This window comes from Typopeltis vanoorti, chromosome 2, assembly GCF_054136105.1.
Source record: "Typopeltis vanoorti isolate ZY-2024b chromosome 2, IOZ_Tvanoo_1.0, whole genome shotgun sequence".
NCBI lineage: Eukaryota > Metazoa > Arthropoda > Arachnida > Uropygi > Thelyphonidae > Typopeltis > Typopeltis vanoorti.
Genome location: NC_143550.1, coordinates 132,217,438 through 132,241,972, shown reverse-complemented (window position 1 = coordinate 132,241,972; position 24,535 = coordinate 132,217,438). Strand labels below are relative to the sequence as shown.

Genomic DNA, 24,535 nt, shown 5'->3' with positions numbered 1-24,535 from the left:
AGTTCTCTAATTATCCGATTACGGCAATAATTTCTTTTTATTACTACGGCTGGATTTGCTTTCAGCCAACTATAAGATTCACTTATATAAAAAAATATCTACTCAACTCCTATCCTTAGGAATCTTTTAATTACTTCTACTTCTTTAGTTTACTTCCTTGCTACCTTATAGTTCCAAAGTTCCGTTCCGACTCTCTACTTACTACTACGTATATATTTTCTTCTCTTATTTTGCCCACGTTCCCTTCACTCGCGCTCGTTTATTTCACGCGTCTCTATGACAACCGATAAACGTAAACATTCTCGCGAATGTTACATTAGGTCATATAACTACATTCAGTTATTACATAACGTTAACTTTCATGAAAAGAATAAATAGAATATTTGCATTCCAATAAATGCGTAGTTAAATTACAAATATAAGTTCTTACAAAATTGACAAAATAATAAATAAAACAGCTTAATAATATTTAATACAGAATCTATTTACCATTAAAACATTTCTTTGATTAAGCAATTAAATATTTGACATAATTAAGGTAGTTATATGATATCAATTATAATTTATGTTATTTACATTAAATAATATTTACAAATATAGTTCTTGTGACGGAAAATCATGTTGGATTCTGAATCAAATAACATTTATTCTATTTTCTACATAATTAGAATCCAACACTGGGAAATCTTCAGCGGAGATGCTAGCTAGCTACAGATATAGTCTCTGAATAATAACAGCTTCTAGGTCATTGTAGTTTCTTCTGTTTAATCCAAAATGAAGGAGTGTATGAAACAGTCTGCAGTCCTCTTGTTTTCTGAGGAATGCTAACAGATCATCCTGTCCAGAAGCCCAATTGCAGGGACATGGTAATTTATACACTCCTGCATGTGTTTTGGCATTGTGTGTGTGTGTGTGTGTGTGTGTGTGTGTGTGTGTGTGTGTGTGAGAATGATGGTTTGTTAAACTTCAGTAAAATCAAAGCCCTGTTCGATTACCAGGTTTACATTTAACAAAGGAGTTGAGTGATAAAATGATGGTTTATTAGTTATTGAACTAATAATTATACAAAAAATGCCAACTGGTTTTGCCACAATTAACAAGTGCCTTCTTCAGAGCGTAGAATAAGTCAGGAGCCAGTGGTGTGCATTCCAGGACTGTTTGGTATTAGAAAAGATGAACTCAGTTATGTTGAGAAATCTAATTACTGTAATGACTTCCAGACATTGCTTAAAACATTCACACTGGACAGTTTTCCATTTACATTTTCACAGCTTATACAGCATGTTAATTACAACGTTTCTGGAAGAACTTTATTTGCAAAATTAGCATTTGTGAACTATCTTAATGATATAGGAAACTGCAAAGGCAATTTCCAATGATTTCATGATATATATGTACACATACATTTTTATTTGCTTTAGAAAATTTGCCCTACATAAATTGCTTGCTCTCTGCATATAATGATTACATTATAAACAGGGGTCACTGCATATTTTCTGCAACTGAAAATTTGACAGAGGATATCAGGAAAATAGATATTATGTTTAGTGCTACTACAATAAAAATGTTGCCCCTATGGGAGTGGATGAGTTTTTCATTATGAAAGGTCATTTTTATTCCAGTTGTCTAATTACACTAATTGTTGCTTAATATAGATAGTGCATAGACTGTAAAGGTCTTCAGTACGGTGCCTGTTATAGGGGGGATGTTTTTCACTATATAGGGACAATTTCATTTCAATCTTCAGAGGGAATACACACACATGAATATCCATTTATTCATCTGACTAAAAATAAATTCTTCTATAGTCTATAAGAAGAGGACTGCATCTGATGATTGCCAACAAAACAAACATATGTGGGAAATCTATATGTTCCAGTGATAGCACTTCTGAGCTGCTGACAAAAAGAAAAAAAATCCACGTGATGAAGTTTGAATTCTCAAACAGGTAGTGAATAATTCCATGATGAGAGGAATCATGTTTCGTATTTGCAAAGCAGTTCCTCATCTGATGAAGAAGATAATTTCAGAAAGTGAAGTTTGTAAATATTCAGCTTCAAACAAATGGAATCCAGTAGGATTCCATTTGTTTGAAGCTGAATATTTGTATCAATAACTGTTCTACTGAACTGTTGCTAATGAAGAGAAAAAAAAGTCAGTGTCAAAAACAAAAAAAGTCATGCAGAGAAAAAAAAATGAGCTTCTTTTACCACTTGATGCTAGAAAATCCATCTGCAGTGTGTTCTGCATTCCTAACTGATGACCTTATGGAATTCATTGTATAACAAACTAACAGATGTGCAGCTCAGTTCTTTCCTATCCCTTAGGAACGTGAAGCTGCAGTGAAGAATTTTTTTTTTTTATACACGTTCAGGAATTTTTATTTCAGGAACGTGTATAATTGGTATTATACACGTTCCTGAAATATGTTTGTAGCAGATGAAGAATTCCATGTATACAAACTGGTAAATAAAGAATGTGCAGGTACATTCAAAAGAATCATGGTGTATCCATTTCCCTTATCTAACTCAACATTTATTATACAATGTTAGCAAGTTTTTTGCAGGGTCGAGATTCTCTGTCAACCCATTCCTGAATGCAAGCCCTAATTAACCTTTCCAATATCTTCACCACTGCTCCTGAGATAATGATTGATTGATAGCTGGTTACATCAGTCTTTTCACCAACCTTATGCAACAAGTTTACCATACATTCAATCTTCCCTGTTCTAAAGGAATAGCTAGTTCAACTGAACACTCTTTCAGCATCCATGCGCATATCCAATTAGTTCCAATTTTTGAATAGGAATAACAGCTATAATATCTCCTCTTCATATACCTGAGTATATGAGGAGGAGATATTATAGGAGATATTATACCCGAGTTTCTTTATACAGTAAAGAGGTATCGGTGATTGCAATTCTTGCATACACCAGGTTGACAGTTTTTAGCAAAATGGGCGGTCATTAGCCGAACTGCTTTTGCATCTATCATCCTCACACCATCTGCATTCAGTAGTTATTCTTTCATATTCATTCTTTCTTTTACTTGCAGCATAACATTAGAATTATTTTGGTATTGTCTTCAGCTTGCAGAGCCAGTTTCTTTTCACACTGACACTTAGCTTTCTGTATAATAGTTGCGACTCTTCTGGCTTGCCTTATAATTTTCATAACTGACATCATTCTTATGCATAAGGCATTCCTTCCATATCACCCTTTTCTTACTTAATCTTTCCTAATCTGTTGCTTAATAAAAAAAAAATACATCCGTTTCACTCGTAACCTATTTATTCTTTGAACTCTAGGGACACATTTTGATAGTGCACGATTCAGATATTTTGTTAAATGGTTTCCATGAACTGTTGATATTATTCGAATCCAGCATAATCCTCAGCTGATCATAATTTCCTGCTTTGTAGTTCAGTATGTAGTCTTTCCTGAATGAAATATTCATAAACTTAGCCACTTCTCAAGTGGAGGCAGAATAATTGCATCTTTAACAGAAATCCCCTCTGACACTATAATCAAATCTAACACTCTTTGATTGAGTTCCTTTCGTCACATGTCACTTGTGAAAGTTGTCTCATAACAGCTCAATAAATTTATTTTCATTCTGCTCAAGAGATTTTACTGATACCCAATCAATGTCTGATTAATTAAAGTCCACCATTATGATTACTATTTTTGCAGCCATCATCTTTATTTGATGATGGATTTCTTCATCACTACAACTGATCTACCAGGTCTGTAAAAATGCACCACTATGTTTTTGATCATATTAGAATTCACAACAGATGGTTTCAAACTCATTGCTACATGAAAGACTGTTACTAGTATTACAGTCACAGGTCTCAACTAACTGGATTTGTCATCATCTAATATCATTAGCAGCACCCCCCCCTCCTCTCCTATCCTGCCTATCCTTCCTAAAAATACTAGATCCTTTACACTCAATACCAGTTGGTATGTCTACTTCTAAAATGTCCTACAATCCCAGGTCTCAACGTACTGACCAGGGGAACTAATTCAACTCCTTTGTTTGATACTACTAGCATTTTTGTATACGCTTGTCTGTAATCAACATGATGCAGCTGACCAACTTGCAGATTTCTGTTCTTATCTATGTCCTATTTATGCAAACATCTTTGCACATACTTGATAGGTCCAAATCAGATGAAAACAAAATTGTTTTCTCCTCAATCATTTCCATGATAATATCCATTTCCATTCCCACTTGGATAAAGGATTAAACCAAGTATCTAATTTCTTGATATCTTTAATTTATAGTATAACCAAGTGGAAAAACTTCCACCAACTATCTCTAATCCAGAGAATATTGATAATAATGTCTGACACCTTACGGCTACTTGTATATGAAAATATATATGACTTCTGCAGCACTTCAACCTTAGTACCACCTCTGGGTCTGGTTCCCATTGCTGATAAGACCTAAATAAAGGTCGAAACCAGTCTGGGTAGTGACCCCCTCACATAATGCACAGCATTACGCATGTCTGTAAAGATATGTGCTTTACATTATGTGATACTAAAGCAAGTAATGTGTAGTCATTTACTTCTATGTATGAACTACTAAAGTCCTGAAAATACTTCGGGTGCAAATTTTGTTTGCTTATACTTCGATAAAAGATTAAACTAAATTTATTATAGTCTAACCAAGTGGAAAAAACTTCCAACATCTTTCTCTAAATTCTATTGATATGCTGCAAGCAAAAGAAAGAAAGAATGAATGAAAGGATTAAACCAAGTATATAATTTCTTGGTATCTTTAATTTATAGTCAACAAATCTTTCACATTTTTCCATACATACATATAGCAGTTTTCGCAATGCATCCACTGTGAAAAATCCAAGGCAGAGCCAGACTTTCATACAGAAGCCTTCTGTGCCACTGATGTATGTTTCTGTATGGATGCAATCTTCAGAAGCTGAAGCATTACAAACAACAAGTAGCAAAACACAATATAAACAACAAAAAATTTCAACAAAAACACCACTGAAGAACACTTGTATCCAAAACAAGTAGCAAAATAAAATATAAACAACAAAAAATTTCAACACCACCACCATCACCACTGAAGGACACTTGTATCAAAACTGAAAAATGCAGCACAATTTGGGATTAAAAAGTCACACTATAAACTAATTAAAACAATTTTTTAGTACAGCTCAAATCTACTGCTGCATTACTCATGTCATTCATTCTTTCTTTACTTGCAGCATATCAATAGAATTTAGAGAAAGATGTTGGAAGTTTTTTCCCACTTGGTTAGACTATAATAAATTTAGTTTAATCCTTTATCCAAGTGTAAGCAAACAAAGTTTGCACCTGAAGTATCTTCAAGACTGAGGCAACTCATGGTAAAGGTGGACCAAGCTCTCATCAATCCTTGTAGTATCTCCCATAATGCAAAGCACATCTCCTTGCGGACATGTATAATGGTATGCATTAAGGCCACTACCCAGACCAGTTTTGACCTTTATTGAGGTCTTGTCAGTGGGAACCAAACCCAGAGGTGGTGGTGATACCAAGGCGAAAGCAATGGAGAAGTCATCTTTACCTCTACAAGTTGCCAAAAGTTGTCTCACCTTATTATTAAATTACTCTGGATTTAGAGAAAGATGTCGGAAGTTTTCCCTCCCTTGGTTAGACTATAATAAATTTAGTTTAATCCTTTATCCAAGTGTAAGCAAACAAAGTTCGCACCTGAAGTGTCTTTAGGACTGAGGCAACTCGTGGTAAAGGTGGACCAAGCTCTCATCACTCCTTGTCTTAGTATCTCCCATAATGCAAAGCACATCTCCTTGTGGACATGTATAATGCTATGCATTAAAGGAAGAGCCACTACCCAGACTGGTTTCGACCTTTATCGAGTTTTCCCTTGAAGATACTTCAGGCACAAATTTTGTTTGCTTACACTTGGATAAAGGATTAAACTATATTTATTATAGTCTCTAACCAAGTGGAAAAAAACTTCCAACATCTTTCTCTTAATCCAGAGTAATTTAATAATAAGGTGAGACACCTTTTGGCAACTCGTATAGGTAAAGATGACTTCTCCATTGCTCTCGCCTTGGTATCACCACCACCTCTGGGTCTGGCTCCCACTGACGAGACCTCAATAAAGGTCAAAACTCGTCTTGGTTTCGACCTTTGAGTCTTTCTGAAATTCCAGCATCATCTCTCTCTCTGATAATCTACATTAATTTTGCTATTTTGGAGGTTAATTCATTTTCAATAACCTCCTTAGCAGGGCACATTTTCTTGTTCTCAACTTTGCTGCTCTTCTTAGTGTTATGTTTCTTGTGCATTTTTTGCTGTCATTTTAAACTATATTTAGTATTGGAATATCTTAACAAAAATGTTCTAAAACACTAAATAAACAAAGTTTCTCTAAAATCTACACTAGTATACTATAAAACGCTAATTTTCTAAGATAAAAATAACACAATAAAACAGATAAAAATCGCCAATTTTACATGAGCTCTAAATTCACCGACCAATCACAATGCAGCCTCGAACACTAATTAATACAATGATGATATAATTAATATAATGATGGCATGATTAAAACTTACTAGGAGAGTGAAAGTGATTTTTTCATGAAATATAAATAACTAACCAATAATAAATGTTGGCTTTATACATTTGGTAGCTTAGTAAACAACTACAGAAACAGACTAATCCAGTATTCAGGTGATTCATCTAGACATGGCAGAATATGCATGGGTTGATAGAGTAGCAAATCATCTTGTAAAATTTGTTATGCTTGTTATATGTAATTACTTCTATGTTTTATTTATATTTTGCTTGATTTTCTAAGAATTTTCTTTTATTCACTGATGACTGGTATATACTTTTTTTTTTTTTTTTTAATCAGAAATAAATAAATAATTTTCAATCACTGGAACAATTATCCACTCTTTCATGAATCCTACATTTATTTACTTTTTTTTTTTGTCAGTGGCTCTTCTGTCTTATCATTAATAGATATCATGCATATTTTAGTATTTTGTTGTGAAGATCAATGGATGCAGTTCTGGAAGCATGCCATCCCCAACAGACACTATACTGCAGAAGCAAGGGAAAAAAAAGGAAATTACTGTATCACTAAATACAGTACAGAAACATTTAGAGTCTATGTACGATTTAGCAACAAACTCTGTAATAGTGACAACTGGAACAACCTATTATAATGAAAAACACATTGTCTCCCACATATGATATGTGACATGCACAACCAAAACATTTTTATTGTAGTGCCAAACAGTATCTAACTAAATACATTTGTCCTAACATCCTCTTTCAAATTTTCACTGCCAAAAATGTGTGTAACAGTGTTTATAATTGAATCACTGGGTACAGAAAGCAAAAAATGTATGTAAAGCAACTTTTCTATAGCAAACAATATATATAAAACTTGAAATCAGTTTGAATTGCATTTGAGATTTTTGATATCATTAAGACATTTCACAAATCCTAATTTTACAAAATAAGCTTTGTGAAAATGTGACCATTCAATGCTAAAGCTAGTTCCTGCCATGGCTTACGGCTTACACACGTGTGAACCCTGCCCGATGAGAGTGTATTAAGCAACAATTGCTTAATTTTATTTCCCTTACAGGAAATAGTACTTCTCTAAAATGCTAATGAGTTCTTAGCTCTAGTAGGAATTAATTGACCCTTGATACCTTACTTAAGCTTTAGTGGTGCATTGTTGAATTTTTTCCATTGTGCAGTTCTTCAATTTTTTATAAATCGTTGGCAAAAATTTTATATCAGTAAAGGAATAATGTGCATATATGTAGTAACCTGTATTAATTTAGCTGTGCATTTAAATTTCATTTGCTTTCTAACTGTTTGGGATCTATTCACATATGCTTTTTTTTATCAAATGTATTAGCAGTCAAATATTGTAAAGTCACAGGTTTTTTTTTTTTTTTATTATTTTTATTTTTTTTTTTTATTAAATCTCAGGATTTTTGACTTTCAAAGTTGATTACTTACCATTTATATCATATATTTTCTTAATTTTTATTCAAACATTTTCCAATTTCAGCCGGAATTGAATGGAATCCCAGTCTAGATAACTAAGGTAACATCAGTGGCCAACATATACTAAGTCTATTACTTGCATGTGTTCTCCAACTAATTTGTTTCTACAGGATTAAAATTTTGAGTTGCTAAGATAGAAAAATCCTGTTCTATGAGACTGGCTAACACACTTTCAGATGAAAAATTCTTATGTTTCTTGTGTCCCAGATGGAATTTGATTCTAGTCATTCCAATCAAAAAAGCACATGATGCATTGTCTGCCTAGCTGAGCAATGGAGGCAATCAGTTTTAATAATAATCCTCAGTTGTAATAGTTATATTGCTAAGCATAATATTACAAGAATCTAAAGTGACAAGAGATCGCAATGTATTGTGTGACAAGAAATTACATTTCAGAAACTGGTTTCAAAGAAATTCAAAGACAAGCAGGGGATTAATGTAATAACAAGAAGACTGCTGAAATTAATGATGTATTCCATAATATAACATGTTATGTTATGACACTATTCAAGTTCTTATATACAGATTTAGTTACTTAAATTTATAAGGGATGGGGATGAAAAGACAGTGGAGGCAGTTGTTTAGAGGGTAATCAAAGAAGGAAAAAACAAGGAATTATCACTGGAAATTAAAAGGTTTGATAAGCATAACATATGAAGTAGACTGAATTTGCTGGAAAAGGTGATGAATGCACTAATGAATTCATGAATTTAAAGAGAGGCACAGCAATGGCTAGAAGGGATCTCTCATGATGCCTTGAGACTCAATAGTCTAATAACAACAATTACTATTACAATAATATTTATTAATTTGATTTTTTCCTTAATCTGAAAGCTACTAGAGACTATGATTCAAAATAAAACTCAAATCAAATAAATTATAGTCAAATTACACTAACCTCAGAACCATCACTTGACTTCTTAAAGTAATTGATGGAAATAATTCTTCATACTGTAAAAGTGATGACACATGAACACGATGAATACCTTCAGCAGCATGCTGGTAAAAGAACAAATTTTATATAATTAATCTACATTACTAAAATAAAGCGTCTGTTCATTGTTGCTTGTCTATTATTCAATATTAGTCTGGCTAACATTAAACTTGTAGCAGAATTCTCTATGGGAAAGTTTTATGTTATTTAGATTATTTTGTAACCAGACTCCTTTAAAGTGTGCTCTCAATGGAGAGGCCAGCATTTCTTCCAAATAAAAATACTACTCTTTTTTGAAAACTAGAGCTAAAAATCTTCTAGCCCTAACTAACCTTTTGAAGACCAGTGGGCAGTTGATTTCAACCTTTCAGTGAAATCAACTGGAGAGATGTTATGGCAGACAAGTGTTACCATTTCATGGCCTTTAAACCTTAACAAGTATATGCCTGAGATAATAAGTTCTATGTCCTGTTGTAGATTTAAAAATTCAAGTTTCCATGAGAGTGAACCTTACTTGAGTGTGGTAAAGGTTGACTAACTTGGATGTAATTGTTTTGGTGTAATTGGGAAATGGCTGAAGAAAGACTTAAAAACAGTTCTTTTAATTGGTGACTGGAATAACCTACACATAACAAAGTAGCTGAATAAGGAAAAAAATCTCATGGATTTAAAAAGTTCTCTGGAAAGATCAATTCTTTCACAATAAATTTCTTAGTTATTCAATAATAACTTAAAAATTTGCAGGAACAATATGCTCATGGAACATATCACCATGTTTTGGAAAAAGATCCTAAATTGGTTTTGCTGTATGAAAAAAAAAAAAATTATTCTATGTAAAATTTTAAAACCATTAACCTCTCTTTCAAATTTAAGAGTTTCAGCTTTGGTCCAAACTGGCTTCATTATTATCAATTAAGAAAATATAGCAGATCTTCAGATACAATGACCATTTCTTGGTGTAATATAGTCACTCTTGAGGAGCACACATATGTTCATAAGAACACAAGATAGCAGATTTCTATATTTATCAGAAAGGAGATACACCACCACTATGGGGAGGGGCTGGAAAGTTCTGATAAACACCTAGAACAAAAATGATATTAAAGCAACTGATATAACCACAAGAAAGAACATACCAGTAGCAGAGTTATAAAGGTAACTTATGTTCTGATATCCTTGTATATTCTTTTTTTGTGGTTATATCAGTTCCTTTTATATCATTTTTCTTCTAGGTGTTTATCACCCCCTCCCGGTATTTACAATAAAGCATATTGTAATATCATACTTTCTTATACTATTTAAAATCCATAATTCTTTACCTTAACATACATTTACATCAATTTAGAATGATGAATTAAATCAACTGAAATTAAGAAGATTGCCTAGCTCAAAAATTATTAAACTCATACAGTATTCATTCAGAAATAAAAATAAGAACTTATTTCACTTCCTATCATTTACACCCTTTTTAACAAGCATTATCTAGTGCAATATTTTGCTGTTTCATACCAAAATCTTCCAATTTCATGGCATAATTAGAAAAAAATATTACTATATTATTATTATATGTGGACATCTTCACAAACACCTAATATGCATTCAACACCTACTTGTAATCCATTTCAAATATACATTCACCGTGCAATGAAAGAAATTGAACTCATCCCCCCCCCCCCTAACATACTTCTCAACCATACCCTTAGTCAGTTTCAAGGAGAACCTCAAGTTCTCTCTCTTTCTACCTGCACGAGTTGCAAAATTTTTCCTGTATCTATAACAGTAAGATATCCTTGTCATCTTGTTTCTATATTACCTATTTCTCAAACTATGAAGACCATGTTCCTTCATTCTGTTTTCATAAGCATAATTGTACAGGCTAGATATTATTTTGGTAACCTGCTGTTGAATCTTTTTGAGTGTTGCTCCCCACCCCCATCTCTGTGGAACCAACGCAACCATATCTGAACACAGTAGTCATATCAAATATGGGAGAACAATTTCTTAATTTCCTATAAGATATTGTTTTCTTCAACACTGCACTTATCTGGAGTGATAACTTAAAAACCGCCTCAGCAATATGTTCTCTGAATATAGTCAACTACAATCTTGACAACCTGCACAAATGTAGATGGGTGACTAATTCCTATTATGAACTAAGTCATCCATCACATAAGGATATTTTCCACAAATTTTACAGGTTTGATTTCCAGGCCTATATATATGTTAGAAGACTGATTTACTTGGTTGAGGTACATGTTTTTTAGGATTAAATGATTGGGAAACCAAGATAAAAAATAAAACAAATTCTAATGGCACGACTAGTTTCTTCTTTAACAAACTTCTTCAGGTGCAAAAGAATAAAAGAAACAACCAATATGAACCATAAAAGAAATAATTCTAAACAGTACAAAAAAGTTAGCGTATGCATTTCAACGTTAATAAGTTAACATTTGTATATTTAAAAACATTCTCTCTCTGACTTAATTGTTGGGTGTACACGTGCGCTCACAATCTCATGTACATCAATATTGTATAGCAGTGCAGTAACAATTAGGTTATAACTTCAGAGATGTATAGGATTGAGAATGATTTCTTTAGATTCTACTATTCTTCTCTCTAATTCATTGTAACAACGGAAAATATTAGTAGACAAGTTGTTCCATAGTTCTGGATGGGTGAGGTTCTTTTCATTAGAATTTGCGGAAAAAAGAACATGGCTAGATAGAGCACTGGCTCACGTTCTCCTGTAATAACTTATGTCTCTCTGATGTTCCTCGATGCATAGCTCAATGGATTTCTCTGTCTGGCCAAAGTATGGCTTATCACAACTGCACCATATCTGGTAGACATCGGAATACTTGAGATTGTTATGCTCAGGTTTAGGTCTGCTCAGTAAGGAGCAGAGTTTCTGCAGAGGTGCGACTAAAGTCCGTATGTTGTACTTTCGAAGAACCTTGGCCAATTTGGGAGAGATGGAACTGATATAAGGTAGAGAAACTAACCACTTGGCCAATCTGGCCAAGTGGTTAGCATACCCACTCTCCAACCAACAGGCTGTGGGTTTGAAACTTACCACTGGCATGGAGTTTGTGATCATCTTTAGGTAGATGAATTTCATCGCCCATTGTGAAACTACAATCCCGCTTACTGGGGACCTGAAAAAGTTCCATGTTTGGTCTCTAGAGCGAGGTTTTCAGACTAAGTAAAAAATCAATATATATATATATTATTATATTGCACCTCCAGGGAGTCCAAAGACTCATCAAGGGAGGGCATCAACTCTACATCTCACTACTCCGCAAACCTTCATCATCTAACACCAATGCCATCTACTGGCAACTACCACCACTAGTGCTTTCACAGACAATCACAAACATCCATGCCCACAGCGGTATTCAAACCCGCAGCCTTTTGGCTGGAATGTGGATACGCTAACCACTCGGCCAACCAGGAATGTGATAAAACTAGAGAAAAAAATATCTTAGCTCCCTCACGGCACAAAATGTACTAATAACCTATTGTGGATAGGAGCAACATAATATATATATATATTTAGTTAATAAAGTATATATAAACACAACATATAAAATAAAATTATATTAAAGAAGCTATAGTGGCCCTTCTACTTATTCATGCATACATTCAAAACCTTAAAAAAATCTGTTCTGAAATTAATTGCAAAATGTCTATAAAGGTTGAAGCTAACATCCATTCAGTCAGAGACAAAATGGTTGTTCTTCTCATTGTCTCACATCCCTCTTGACATGCAGATTATGATCATGCTACTGCTGTTCCCTATATTGGTGACTTCATGGAAAATAGCCAGAACTTCGGAGAAATATAGTCTCAGCACTGCTTTTGAGCTTTATGTGAAGAGGACTGCCCTTATCTGTTCCCTTAGGGATTAGTTTCCCCTCCCATTCTGTGCACACACACATCCAGAAAATTCATCAAAAATAATTTATCAAAAGACAATTTACCAAAAAGCAAGTTATTGAAAAAACAATTAATCGAAAGGCAGTTCCTCAAAAAAACAATTTATTGATCAGTAATTAATCAAAAACACAATTTATCGAAAGGTAATTCATCAAAAAATTACATTGAAACTTCAAATATCATCGAATGAACAGTTCACTGAAAAAAAGGATTATAAAGCAGTGCAGTGAAGTCTTTTTATCCAAAATAACCACAGTTTTTATTGGATTAACTTGTGATGCTGTTGAAGCTTAGCATGTTATTTCCCTTATAAACTGCTTGGAAAGAAGTCAAAGGATACCACAGTGTAAGGAGCAAACAAACAGCCATGGTGTCCACCTTAAGATGTAGGGTGGACACAGCCATGGCGTCCACCCTATATCTTATTAAGGTCCTACACCTTAATAAGATGTAGGACCTCCTTTTGCTGCAATGACTGCAGCAGTCCCACGGGGCATACTTTCTGCAAATATAAAAATGATGATATGTACATATAAAGTACAAAAGTTAACCATAGGAATCAGCAGATTCTCTTCCAATTTCTTCTGTCTCTTGCTTCCTCCTTCATTTCCTGATATCCTCTTGTGCCCATTATATCATCAAGCATCATTAGTCGTCTCCTTCCTTACTTCATGTAATGTACGTCTGTTATATTATCTGTAGACTGGTCCCTATCTTCTTTCTTTATACTTTCTCTCTTCTTCTTGTTCCTTCACCCCAGTGCTATTAGAGTAATTCGAGGGCTAGGAGTGAATCTTTTCTATTTACTTTATTTTCTACCTTTAGTAGTGAGAGGAGTAGCCTATTCTAAGCAGTGGGAGTCTGCTGCTCTCCCAGGTTTGAGACGATACCATAATGGTTTCCTGAGGAAAGCAATGGAAAAACCACCTCAGTATTATTTCCAAGAAATTTGGTGAACTCAGCAAATTTATTTTCCACAACTGGCAAAAATGGGGTATATCGGAAAATGATGGATGTCATGCCCGGCAGAAGAAGAAATGGGGCTTCTCAGGTCGTTAACCTATGAAATCCTCATATGGACAATGAGGATGGGATCCCAAGTATTGAGGACAATAGGAAGAAAATAAGACATCCAAGAGAGAATGAGATAGAAACTATACATGTGACAACTTGAAATGTAAGAACATTGTCGAGAGCTGGTAAATTAGAGAACTTGAAGAAAGAAATGGAGAGCAATAAATTGGATGTGGTTGGTCTAAGTGAAGTTAGATGGGAAGATATAGGAGATTTTGAAAGTGATGGTTATAGAATTATATATTCCTGTAGAACACAGGGGAAAAATGGAGTAGCATTTGTGTTGAACGAAAAAGTTAAAAATTCAGTAGAAAAAATAATATATAAAAGTGACAGGTGATTATGATTAAACTGTGGACATAATGAAAATGAAGTAGAAGAGATATATAATCAAATAGAAGAGATGATGGAAGAAGACAAAACTAAAAGGTGTGCCATCTGGATGGGAGACTGGAATGTAGTGGTAGGTGACAAGGTAGAGAAGGGAATAACAGGAACATATGGCCTTGGAAAAAGGAATGAGAGGGGTGAAAAACCTATAGAGTTTTGTAAAAGACACAAACTAATCATTAGTAATACTTAGTTTAAACTTCCAAAGGAAGAAAATATACATGGGAAATGTCAGGAGATATCACAAGATTGATTATATGTTAATACAAAACAGGCACAGAAACTGTGTAAAAAGGATATCAACATATCCAAGAGCTGATATTGACTCAGACCATAATTTGCTTGTTATGGAATTAAGAATACGATTTAAGAAAATAAACAAAGGTAAAAGCAAGAAAAGGTGAAACCTAGAAAAACTCCAAGGAGATGCAGGTAAGAAATTTAGAGAAGAACTGGAGAATAAAATAAGAAACAAAGAGGATATACCTGAAGAAACTACTGATGTCAATGCAAAATGGAATCAACTGAAAAACTTGATATATGAAACAGCTGCTGAAGAGATAGGTTTTGTGGAAGGGAAAAGAATTAAGAAGCCTTGGATTACAAATGAAATGATAAGAAAAATGGAGGAAAGAAGAAGATGGAAAAATGTAAACACTGAAGAGGAAAGAAGAAAATACAAAGTATTAAATAATGAACTGAGAAGAGAAACTGATAAAGCTAGAGAGGAATGGTTAAAAGCAGAATGTAGAGAATTTGAAGAAATGGATAAAAGGGGGCGATATGATAAAATGTTTGAAAAAGCAAAAGAAATTACAAATATTAAAAAATGCATAAGAAATCTGCCATTAGAAGATAAGTAAGGAAAATTGATTTATGATATTGAAATACAAGGTGAAAGATGAAAGGAATACATCAAAGAACTTTATGCAAAAAATGAAAGACCAACAAAAATTGAATTGGAAGAGCAAAATGAAATTTCAACAGAAGAAAGAGGTCCTGAAATACTAAAGAGAGAAGTAGAAACAGCAATTAAGGAATTAAAAAATGTGGAAAGATGGAAGAAGTGGATGGAATACCTAGTGAAATCCTAAAACAACTGGAGGACAAAGGTATAACAGAAACATGGAAACTCTGCAACCTCATTTATAAAACAGGAGTATGGCCTAAAGATTTCACAGAGAGTATTCTTATACCAATTGAAAAGAAAAGCAATCCTGCTAAGTGCAGTGACTACAGAACTATAAGCATACTCTCGCATGCCTCCAAATTACTGCTAAGAATATTAAATCAACGATTGTATAATAGAGTGGAGTATTTTCTAGGGGATGATCAAATTGGATTTAGAAAAGACAGAGGAACTAGTGATGCAATTGGCGTAATGAGGACCATATGTGAAAGGAATATAGAAGTAAATAAAGAAGTTTATATATATGCTTTGTTGACCTTGAAAAAGCATTTGACATAGTGAAATGGGAAAAATCTCATAGATATGTTATGCAAAATAGGTTTATATTGGAGAGACTGAAGGTTAATAGCTGAATTATATATGAACCAGATGGACATAATAAAGACAAAAGTAGGAAAAACTAAAAAATGTGCGATTGGCAGAGGTGTAAGACAGGGATGCTGCCTGTCACTGACGCTCTTCAATATATTTGCAGAAGAAATTATAAAAGAAGCATTTGATGAAGAGAAAAGAGGAATCACTATTGGAAGAAGAACGATGCAAAATATTAGATTTGCATATGATCAAACAATATTAGCTAAACTGAAGATGAACTACAGCACCTAATGCAAAAATTTGAAAGCATATGCAAGAATATGGTATGAAAATTAACACAAAGAAAACAAAAGTGATGAGTCTCCAGGAAACCAGGAAGCAAGGTGATAATGAATGGAGAAAGTGTAGAGCAAGTGAGACAATACAAATACCTTAGTAGTATAATACAAGAAAATGTGACATGGAAATAAAAGAAAGAATTAACCAAGGAAAATATGCAATTTTATAGCAGGAAAAATTTGTGTATTAAATGAATAAAAATCTAAAGAAAAGCCTTAAGTGTTATATTTGGGTCAGAAACATGGACAATTGGGAAGAAAGAAATGTGGTTATGGAGAAGAATGGAGAAAATAAAGTGGACTGAAAAAATCACCAATGAAGAAGTATTACAAAGAGTTGAAGAAGAAAGGAATTTACTAAAGACCATAAAAAGAAGAAAGCATAACTGGATAAGGACATTTATTAAGAGGAGAGCCTACTGAAAAGAATGATAGAAGGGAAAATTGAAGGAAACTAATATATTATTATTATTACGGGACATGGAAAATAATTTATTGCAAAAAAACAGCATCCTTTCGTTTTGTAGTATCTTGCAAGTGTTCCCAAAACATCATTTTCATGAAATTCTTGAGAGATCATCATCATAGCATGTTTATCAATTTTATCTTTTTATCCTTCACATCAGAATATCAGCATTTGCAAATTGAAGTGCAATGCATTAATAATTATCAATCAGGATGGTTCATTCACAAGCAACAGTATATCGACATGGATAATTCGTCACATGAAATCGTCATGTTAATTAAAGATACCTATTACTACTACCTGTTATTATTATTATTATTATTATTAGTAGTAGTAGTAATAATGATTGTTATTCCCCCCCCCCCCCCCACACACACACCCATTCTATTCTCTCCTCAACCTAATGATTGGTAGGACAGCAATGCTAGTTTGCTAGGTAATAATTATAGAACAATATGGTTTCTTATTGTCTGATAGTTGTTTCTTGTCTGTAGATGTGTGTTCATGGGACTGTTTGCCTATTTCCCAGAGGGGAAAACTCTGCCATCTCCATATTAGGCCTGCTAACTCACCTTCAGTTGAAAAGGACTGATAAAAATTATATCCATTGTAGATGGGATCTAAACCAGGTCTTTCTAATTAAAAGGCTTCATACCCACTGAACTATGAGGTCTCCATTATTATTATGACTAGTAGTATAATGTCACATCAGTACAGCAATTATTATGGGATGAATTTTATGCAGGTTTGGTATTTGAAACTTTTACATATATTCAGGGATACAAAGGAACAACGTGTTGAAATTAGGTATTACAATAACTCTCTGACTTAGTAGAATCAGTAGAAGTTGTCTGTACAAGAAACTCTGCACTGTTCATTTTAGTTTCAACGAGATCACTTTTATTATACTGTAGTCCCGTCCCCCCCCATATCTGTGGTCAACCTTGATCCAAAAACATTAAATGGGAAATTCCAGAAATAAACAATTCATAATTACATCGGCTAAGTGGATATTAGATCCAACATTATTTCAAAGCTGAATTGTAGAAACTATGAAAAACTTATGAAACTTTCATAAGTTGATCTGAGATCTTATGTGAATACAATCCTCAGCATCCCCGAGTTGCCTTAGCTTGCACTACTTAAGTAGCTAAGGCAACTTGGAGATGTGCAGGATTGTATTCTTGTAAGCTCTCAGGATAACTTACGAAACTTTTATAGTTTCTACAAACGTTCAGCCTTGAAATAATGTTGGATCTAATATCCACTTTGCCTATGCAATTCTACATCACCAAAATGAAGCCATATGGCTCTTTCTTTTAGTAAAAGACAATTCATAAGTTTTAAACCGTGCACCATTCTGAGCAGTTGTCAGTTATCAGATCGACTGTTGTGGTATTGCAGTGCTCGTGTTCAAGTAACCCATTATTTTACTTAACCACGCTACCGGCCAAGACGTCTATAGACGTCAAAGTTATCATGGATGCTAAGTGCATATTAAAATTGTAATACCATTGATATTACATTGTAATATATGATGGATATGAAGCGTATGACGTTGCGTATTTGATCCATAATGGCCGGTGAGGTGGCTAATAATAGCCCCAAAGTGCAAGAATAGTGATACAGGCAATTTGGATATGCCAAAGAAAAGCCATAAAGAGCTTCCTTTTAAGTGAAAAGGTGAAAGTTCTCGGCTTCATAAAATAATAAATAAATAATAATAATAATAATAAAAAAAAAAAAAACATGCTGAGGTTGCTAAGATTCTGTTCACATCCACATCTTTTATTACAGTATATTGTTATAATTGTTCTATTTTATTATTGCAAATCTCTTACTGTGCCTAATTTATAAATTAAACATTATCATAGGTATGCACGTATACGAAAAAACAGTATGTATAGGGTTCGTTACTACATGTGGTTTCAGGTATCCGTGGGATGTCTTGGAACATACCCCTCATGGATAAGGGAGACTACTGTATAACATTTTTGTAAAGAAACTTCAAAATGATATTAATAATTCTGCTCTGGCTGGATGAAATTTAATGAAATTTTATAGTTATTATTATTTCGTGACACCCCCCAAAGAGTCCAAAGACTCATCAAATGAAGGAACCTACTCTACAAATTTCAGTCTTCACCACTTAATTCACCAACTACTACTACAATCATCATCTATACCAATGCCATCTACTGCCCACCACTGTGTGGTGGGCAGTAGATGCCATATAAAATTTTAATATATATCTTAACTGAAGATATATATTAAAATTTTTCAGTTTTAATTTCAATCTGCCTATTGTTGTGACAAAATTAGGTAGATGAAATTTATTGTATAGAGATAAATCGTTATGTACACAACGAAGCAGTATATCATCATCAAATTCCTGACATATACTCTGGGGTGGGGGGGGGGTACAGGATCTTAGGATAGTACTACATGAACAGTTACATCATTATTAACTTCCTATCAACAATTTTCCTCTACATTAGCCTGTTATCTATCAATATTCCAATATTATCAGATCTTATATTTCTGTCTTTTTTACTATATCAATCCACTTCCTCTGGGACTTTTTCCTGTCATCTTGGCAAAAGAACATTTGTTTAGCTAATCTTTCCTTTCCCATTCTTTAAGTGACCATAGCACCTGAGATCAGCTATGCTAACACATGCCTGAATGTTAACAATGTCAGGTTCTTTCCTAATATCCTCATTTTTAATATGACACTGTCATTGATGCCATCTGTTTAGTGCCTTAATCTTTCTGAAGACTCTCATATCTATGATCTCCAGACTTCGATCAACAGTTATTTCTAATCCAGGTATCAGATCTAAGTTAAAATTGGTTTAAACACTCTTATATACAGCTAGTTTTGTGTTTTGACTAATCTTACTTTTATTCCATATAAATTTATTGACTTCCTACCATATCAGCTTGACTAATTCTGCTATCTATTTCCAAATTTAATTTGTCATCTTCACTAAAATTGTGCCTAAATAGCTAAAATGTTTTACTTGTTCTATAGGTTCTCCATTCACAGGGCAGTTGATATCTTCAATGCTTCTGCCTATTTCCATTATCCCTGTCTTTTTAATGCTGATTTTCATGCTAAATTTATTACAGCAATTATTCAATTTGGTCAGGAAATCCTGCAGACTTGCACTGGATTTATTTAGGCTTATAACATCATCAGCATAAAGTAAAGAGCTGAGATTAACATCTCCAATTTTGATATCAGGTTTAATACTACTTTCCTTCATAACATGATCCATATAGACGATAAATAACAGTTGAAATAATGTACACCCTTATCACACACCTGACTTAACATCAAACCATCTTCCTGTACTTCCTTGAATTCTAACTGCTGACTTACAGCTTAAATAGAGACTACATACTGTTTGACATAATGTTCCGTTTACGCCATATAAATGTAGCATTTTGAAGAGCTGTCCTCTTGGCACCTTGTCATATGTCTTTTCCAGATCAACAAAACTTAAATACAGATCCTTAATCTATTCCCATGATTTCTCAACTATTTGTCTTAAAGTGAAAATCTGATTCTGACAACCTTTGTTTTATATTCTTTTGGCATTCAAAGCTTTTCATCCACGAAGATGAGAAGACCAGTAACTAGAGTTTCTAGTCAGAAACTCTCTGACCAGACCAGACGTGAATTATGCAGTGTAGCCACTGTAAAACTTTTATACCTCCATATTTTAGCATTTCTGGTCAAATATCATCTCCAGTTGCCTTCCCACATTTCAGCAATTTCATGCACTTTAACTTGCCGGTCATCCAATACCATATTGTGCACTTGATCAATGATTTCTGGTGTTGTTATACTTTTTGGACGTCCTTCACATGGATCATCTTCAAGGCTGGTATGGCCACATTTAAACTCAGCAGCCCATTTCATTCACGTATATCATCATATTTAATGTTTAACATTATAGCTCATCTTACTTTTTCCTGATTGTTATTTTCTGTATTAACATTTTGTATTTGTTACTCAAAAAGATCTCACCTGTTTTTGTCTTCTTTGTTTTGGTAAGGACTTGCTACTTATCGAATACTTCTGCTAGTTTCATTTCTTTTCCATTGATGCTTCTTATGTTGATGGTGTCAATTCTGATCTCTGCTGATTATGAACTAAAGTTTGTTTCAGTAGCTAACTTTTCATTGTTTGCCCTGATTCCCTGACGAAAACAACAGAGGCCTTGTTTAACCAGGCAATGCCTGAGCTGACATAAAATTACATCATGTTGTACCATCATTTTGAGTTATGGTTTAAGCCAATAAGAATACAATTTGGTCAGGTAAATTCCAAATTGCCAGCCCATTCTCATTTGTTCAGTATATGGGTAGATACCCAACAGGGTGCACCACAAGAAGGTGAGTATTGAACATCAAGTCAGAAGCCCTGGTCAGTTCTCTGCATTCCCCACAAGGCCAAGTGGAGTTCTCCTCCCCAGCTATCTAAGTCTTGACTCTTGAAGCACCCCTGAAGCAGTATGTAATGTTCACTTTCACAATAATTTTTTAAAATACAAAAAAAAGAATACATTCCAATAACAATTACATAGGTTGTCTGTATCTTGAGTAGTGTTAGATATCATTACCAAACACTTTTAAACAATAATTTGCAAGAAAATTACTCCTTCAATGAATTATGAAAGAACTTATTGAAAAATTATTGGTGAATTGATTTTTCAATCAATTGTCATTTAATGAATTGCCATTTGGTAAACTGTCTTTCAACTATCTGTTTTTGATGAATTTTCATGGAACCCTTTAAAGCCTGCTCCTTTTTCCAATAAGAAATGGCTTTTGTTTTTGAGTTCCTGACATATTTTAACAGCATAACACTACTTCACAATCGATTGCTTTCTCTGATCCAGTGTAGTCTATTTATAACACAGGGAACCATCTGGCATAATAAAATAATCTCATTTTATCAGCATTTTAAATGTCATGAGCTCTAAATTTTTTAAGCAAGATTAGGGATTTTTTTTTTTTTTTATATAACAACCATGTAGTGGCAGTTACTGGCTGACCCAATTAAATGCCATTGTGTCCCAAATAAATGAAGGAAATTCTTGTATTCTCATTTTGTTTTTATTCTTCTAGACTAGTCCCAATAAAACACATGCCTGATTAACCGTTGGTCCAATTGACTGGAATCTACCGTATACTGGAATTATTAATTCTATGTTTAATTATTTCTTTATGCTATTTTCATTCTATTAAACCTACGCTGCAAGAGTCTGTCAGAGAATGCATTCATGGAGATGTATGACAGATACTGTGTGGAGAGTGTTGGCCTCCCATGATGAGTCTTAGTACTCCACGGTGGTTTCTGGTTTTCATATTACTAGTACTAATAACTATATATGCCAAAATCATCAATTGTATAAAAGCATGCTTCATAGCATTATTTCTTACTTATTTCATCAGTGACAGAATCTGAAAGAGCTGGATAATAAATTAGGTCTCCATACTAGTGTAGCACATGCTCAATCTTTTTGTTTGGGATCATTTAACATTAAAAGCAATTTCAAGTTCATTTTTGGGAAAATTTGGAGAAAAGAGCAAAGATAATAAGAATGGCAAATACCTGTTGGATTTCTGCTCAGGACATGGACTGGTTATTACTACCACAATGTTCCAACATAAAAATGTGCACAAATTCACATGGAGAGAAGAGGCAAGGAATTAGAAAAGTTTGATTGACTATGTTATTGTTGATAGTGATGTTTTCTTCCTGATGCAGGACACCAGAGTGTACAGAGGATTTGAAATTGGAAGTGATCACTATTTAGTCATGAGCAGGATAAAATTTAATTTAATATTAAAAAGAATAACATTAAGAACGTTTTAAAGCGAATAAAAGTTGAACAGCTCTCAGATGTGAGCTGTAGACTAAAATGCACAAACATTATTGAAGAAAAAATGAAAGAGCTTGAGAACAGGAACCAAACCTTGGAGATTCAGTAGCAAGCCTTGAAGAAAACCCTGATTAATTCAGCCGGAGAGGCATGTGGTGAGGTTTGTCTTCAAGGATAGAAAAATCAGAACTCCATGGTGGACACAGGAAGTTAAAGAGGCAGTGAAGGAAAAGAAGAAAGCATATCTTCCTGGCAAATAAGTCAGCTTGTGCTCTTAGAGAATACAGAGACAAATGTAAGAAAGCTAAACACTGTGTAAAACTAGCTAAACAAAAGTCATGGGAGGCCTTTGGCAAGAACATAGAAAATAAATATTATATAGAAAAAGGTATTAAGAAGGTATTTCCCTACTGAGTGTTCCTGGTAAGATTTATGCCCGTATACTTGAGAAAAATTGTGGAAGAAAAGCTTGGTGAAGATCAAGCTGGATTCAGGCCAAATAGAAACTGTCAGGATCAGATCTTCGCTTTATGACAAATAGTTGAGAAAGCATGGGAATATAACAAAGATCTGTATTGACAAGGTGCCAAGAGAGAAGCTATTCAATATGCTACAGTTATATGGTGTCAATGGGGCATTATATCAAGCAATATTTAGTCTTTATTTGAGTTGCAAGTCAGCAGTTAGAATTGAAGGAAGTACATTATCCCCCTCTGTTATTCATTATCTATATGGATCACATTATGAAGGAAAGTGGTATTAAACATGATATCAGAATTCGAGATGTTAATGCATGCTCTTTGCTTTAAGCAGACAATGTTATACTTCTAAATAAATCTGCTATAAGTTTGCAATATTTCCTGACTAAATTGAATAACTGTTGTAATGGCTATGGTATGAAGGTCAGCAATAAAAGACAAAGACAATGAAAATAGGTAGAATCGTTGAAAATGTCAATTGCGTCGTGAATGGAGAACCGGTGGAACAAGTAAAACATTTCAGCTATTCAGGTACGATTTTTAGTGAAGATGGTAAATTCAATATGGAAATATTCAACAGAATCAACAAAGCTGGTATGGTAGGAAGTCAACTGAATAAATTCATATTGAATAAGAGAGAAATTAGTCAGAACACTAAATTAGCTGTATACAAGACATTGTTCAAACCTGTTTTAACTTATGGATTGGAGAGCTGGGTCAGAAGTAAAATACTTGACCAAAGACTAGAGACCACAGATATGAGAGTCCTCAGAAAGATTAGAGGCATGAACAGACGGCATCAATGGCAACATCATATTAAAAACGAAGAAATGAGGAAAGAACTAGACATCGTCAGCATCCGGAATGCGTTAGCTCTGCTAATGCATTCCTGGATGCTGAATGGGCAAGGAATGATTAGCAAAGCAAGTGTTCTCTGCCAGGTTGGCAGGAAAACGATCCAGAGGAAGACCAAGATATAGGTGGATTGATACGGTACAAAGTGCCTTAGACGATAGAAATATAAGATCTGATAATGTTGGAGTCTTGACAAGTAACAGACTGATTTGGAGGAAAATTGTAGATAGGAAGTTAGTAATGATGTAAATTTTTCATGTAGTATCATTCTATCATATCCTGTACATCTCTTGAGGCTACATGTCAGGAATTTGATGATGAAGTTTATTTAGCACCTTTTAATTTGAAAAGTCATATAATTAAACAGTTACCATTGTAATAGAGGAAACATCCAACTGGAGTCCACGAAAATTAATACTGTAATCAACTGTTATTGGTCCCAGATTAGCCCACCATTTACCAACAGCAAGTTCTAGTGTCCTCCTTCCCTGAAACAAATTTAAGATATGAAATATAATGGAATTTAGACAGTAAATTTAGAATATTTACTTATAAAAATTATTTTATCTTAAAAAAGAATTTTTACAT

General features: G+C 33.8%; 1 protein-coding gene across 3 annotated transcripts in view; it reads right to left on the bottom strand.

The window, feature by feature from the left end:
* Positions 1-24,535, bottom strand: part of TppII (Tripeptidyl-peptidase II) — a 583,232-nt gene that overhangs the window by 130,170 nt on the left and 428,527 nt on the right. For all 3 annotated transcript variants that reach the window (XM_090408276.1, XM_090408286.1, XM_090408295.1), the window contains 2 exons: positions 24,319-24,435; positions 8,973-9,073 (listed from right to left, as the gene is read on the bottom strand). In XM_090408276.1, the coding sequence (XP_090264402.1) occupies positions 8,973-9,073; positions 24,319-24,435 (218 nt within the window). The remainder of the gene's footprint in view (positions 1-8,972; positions 9,074-24,318; positions 24,436-24,535) is intronic.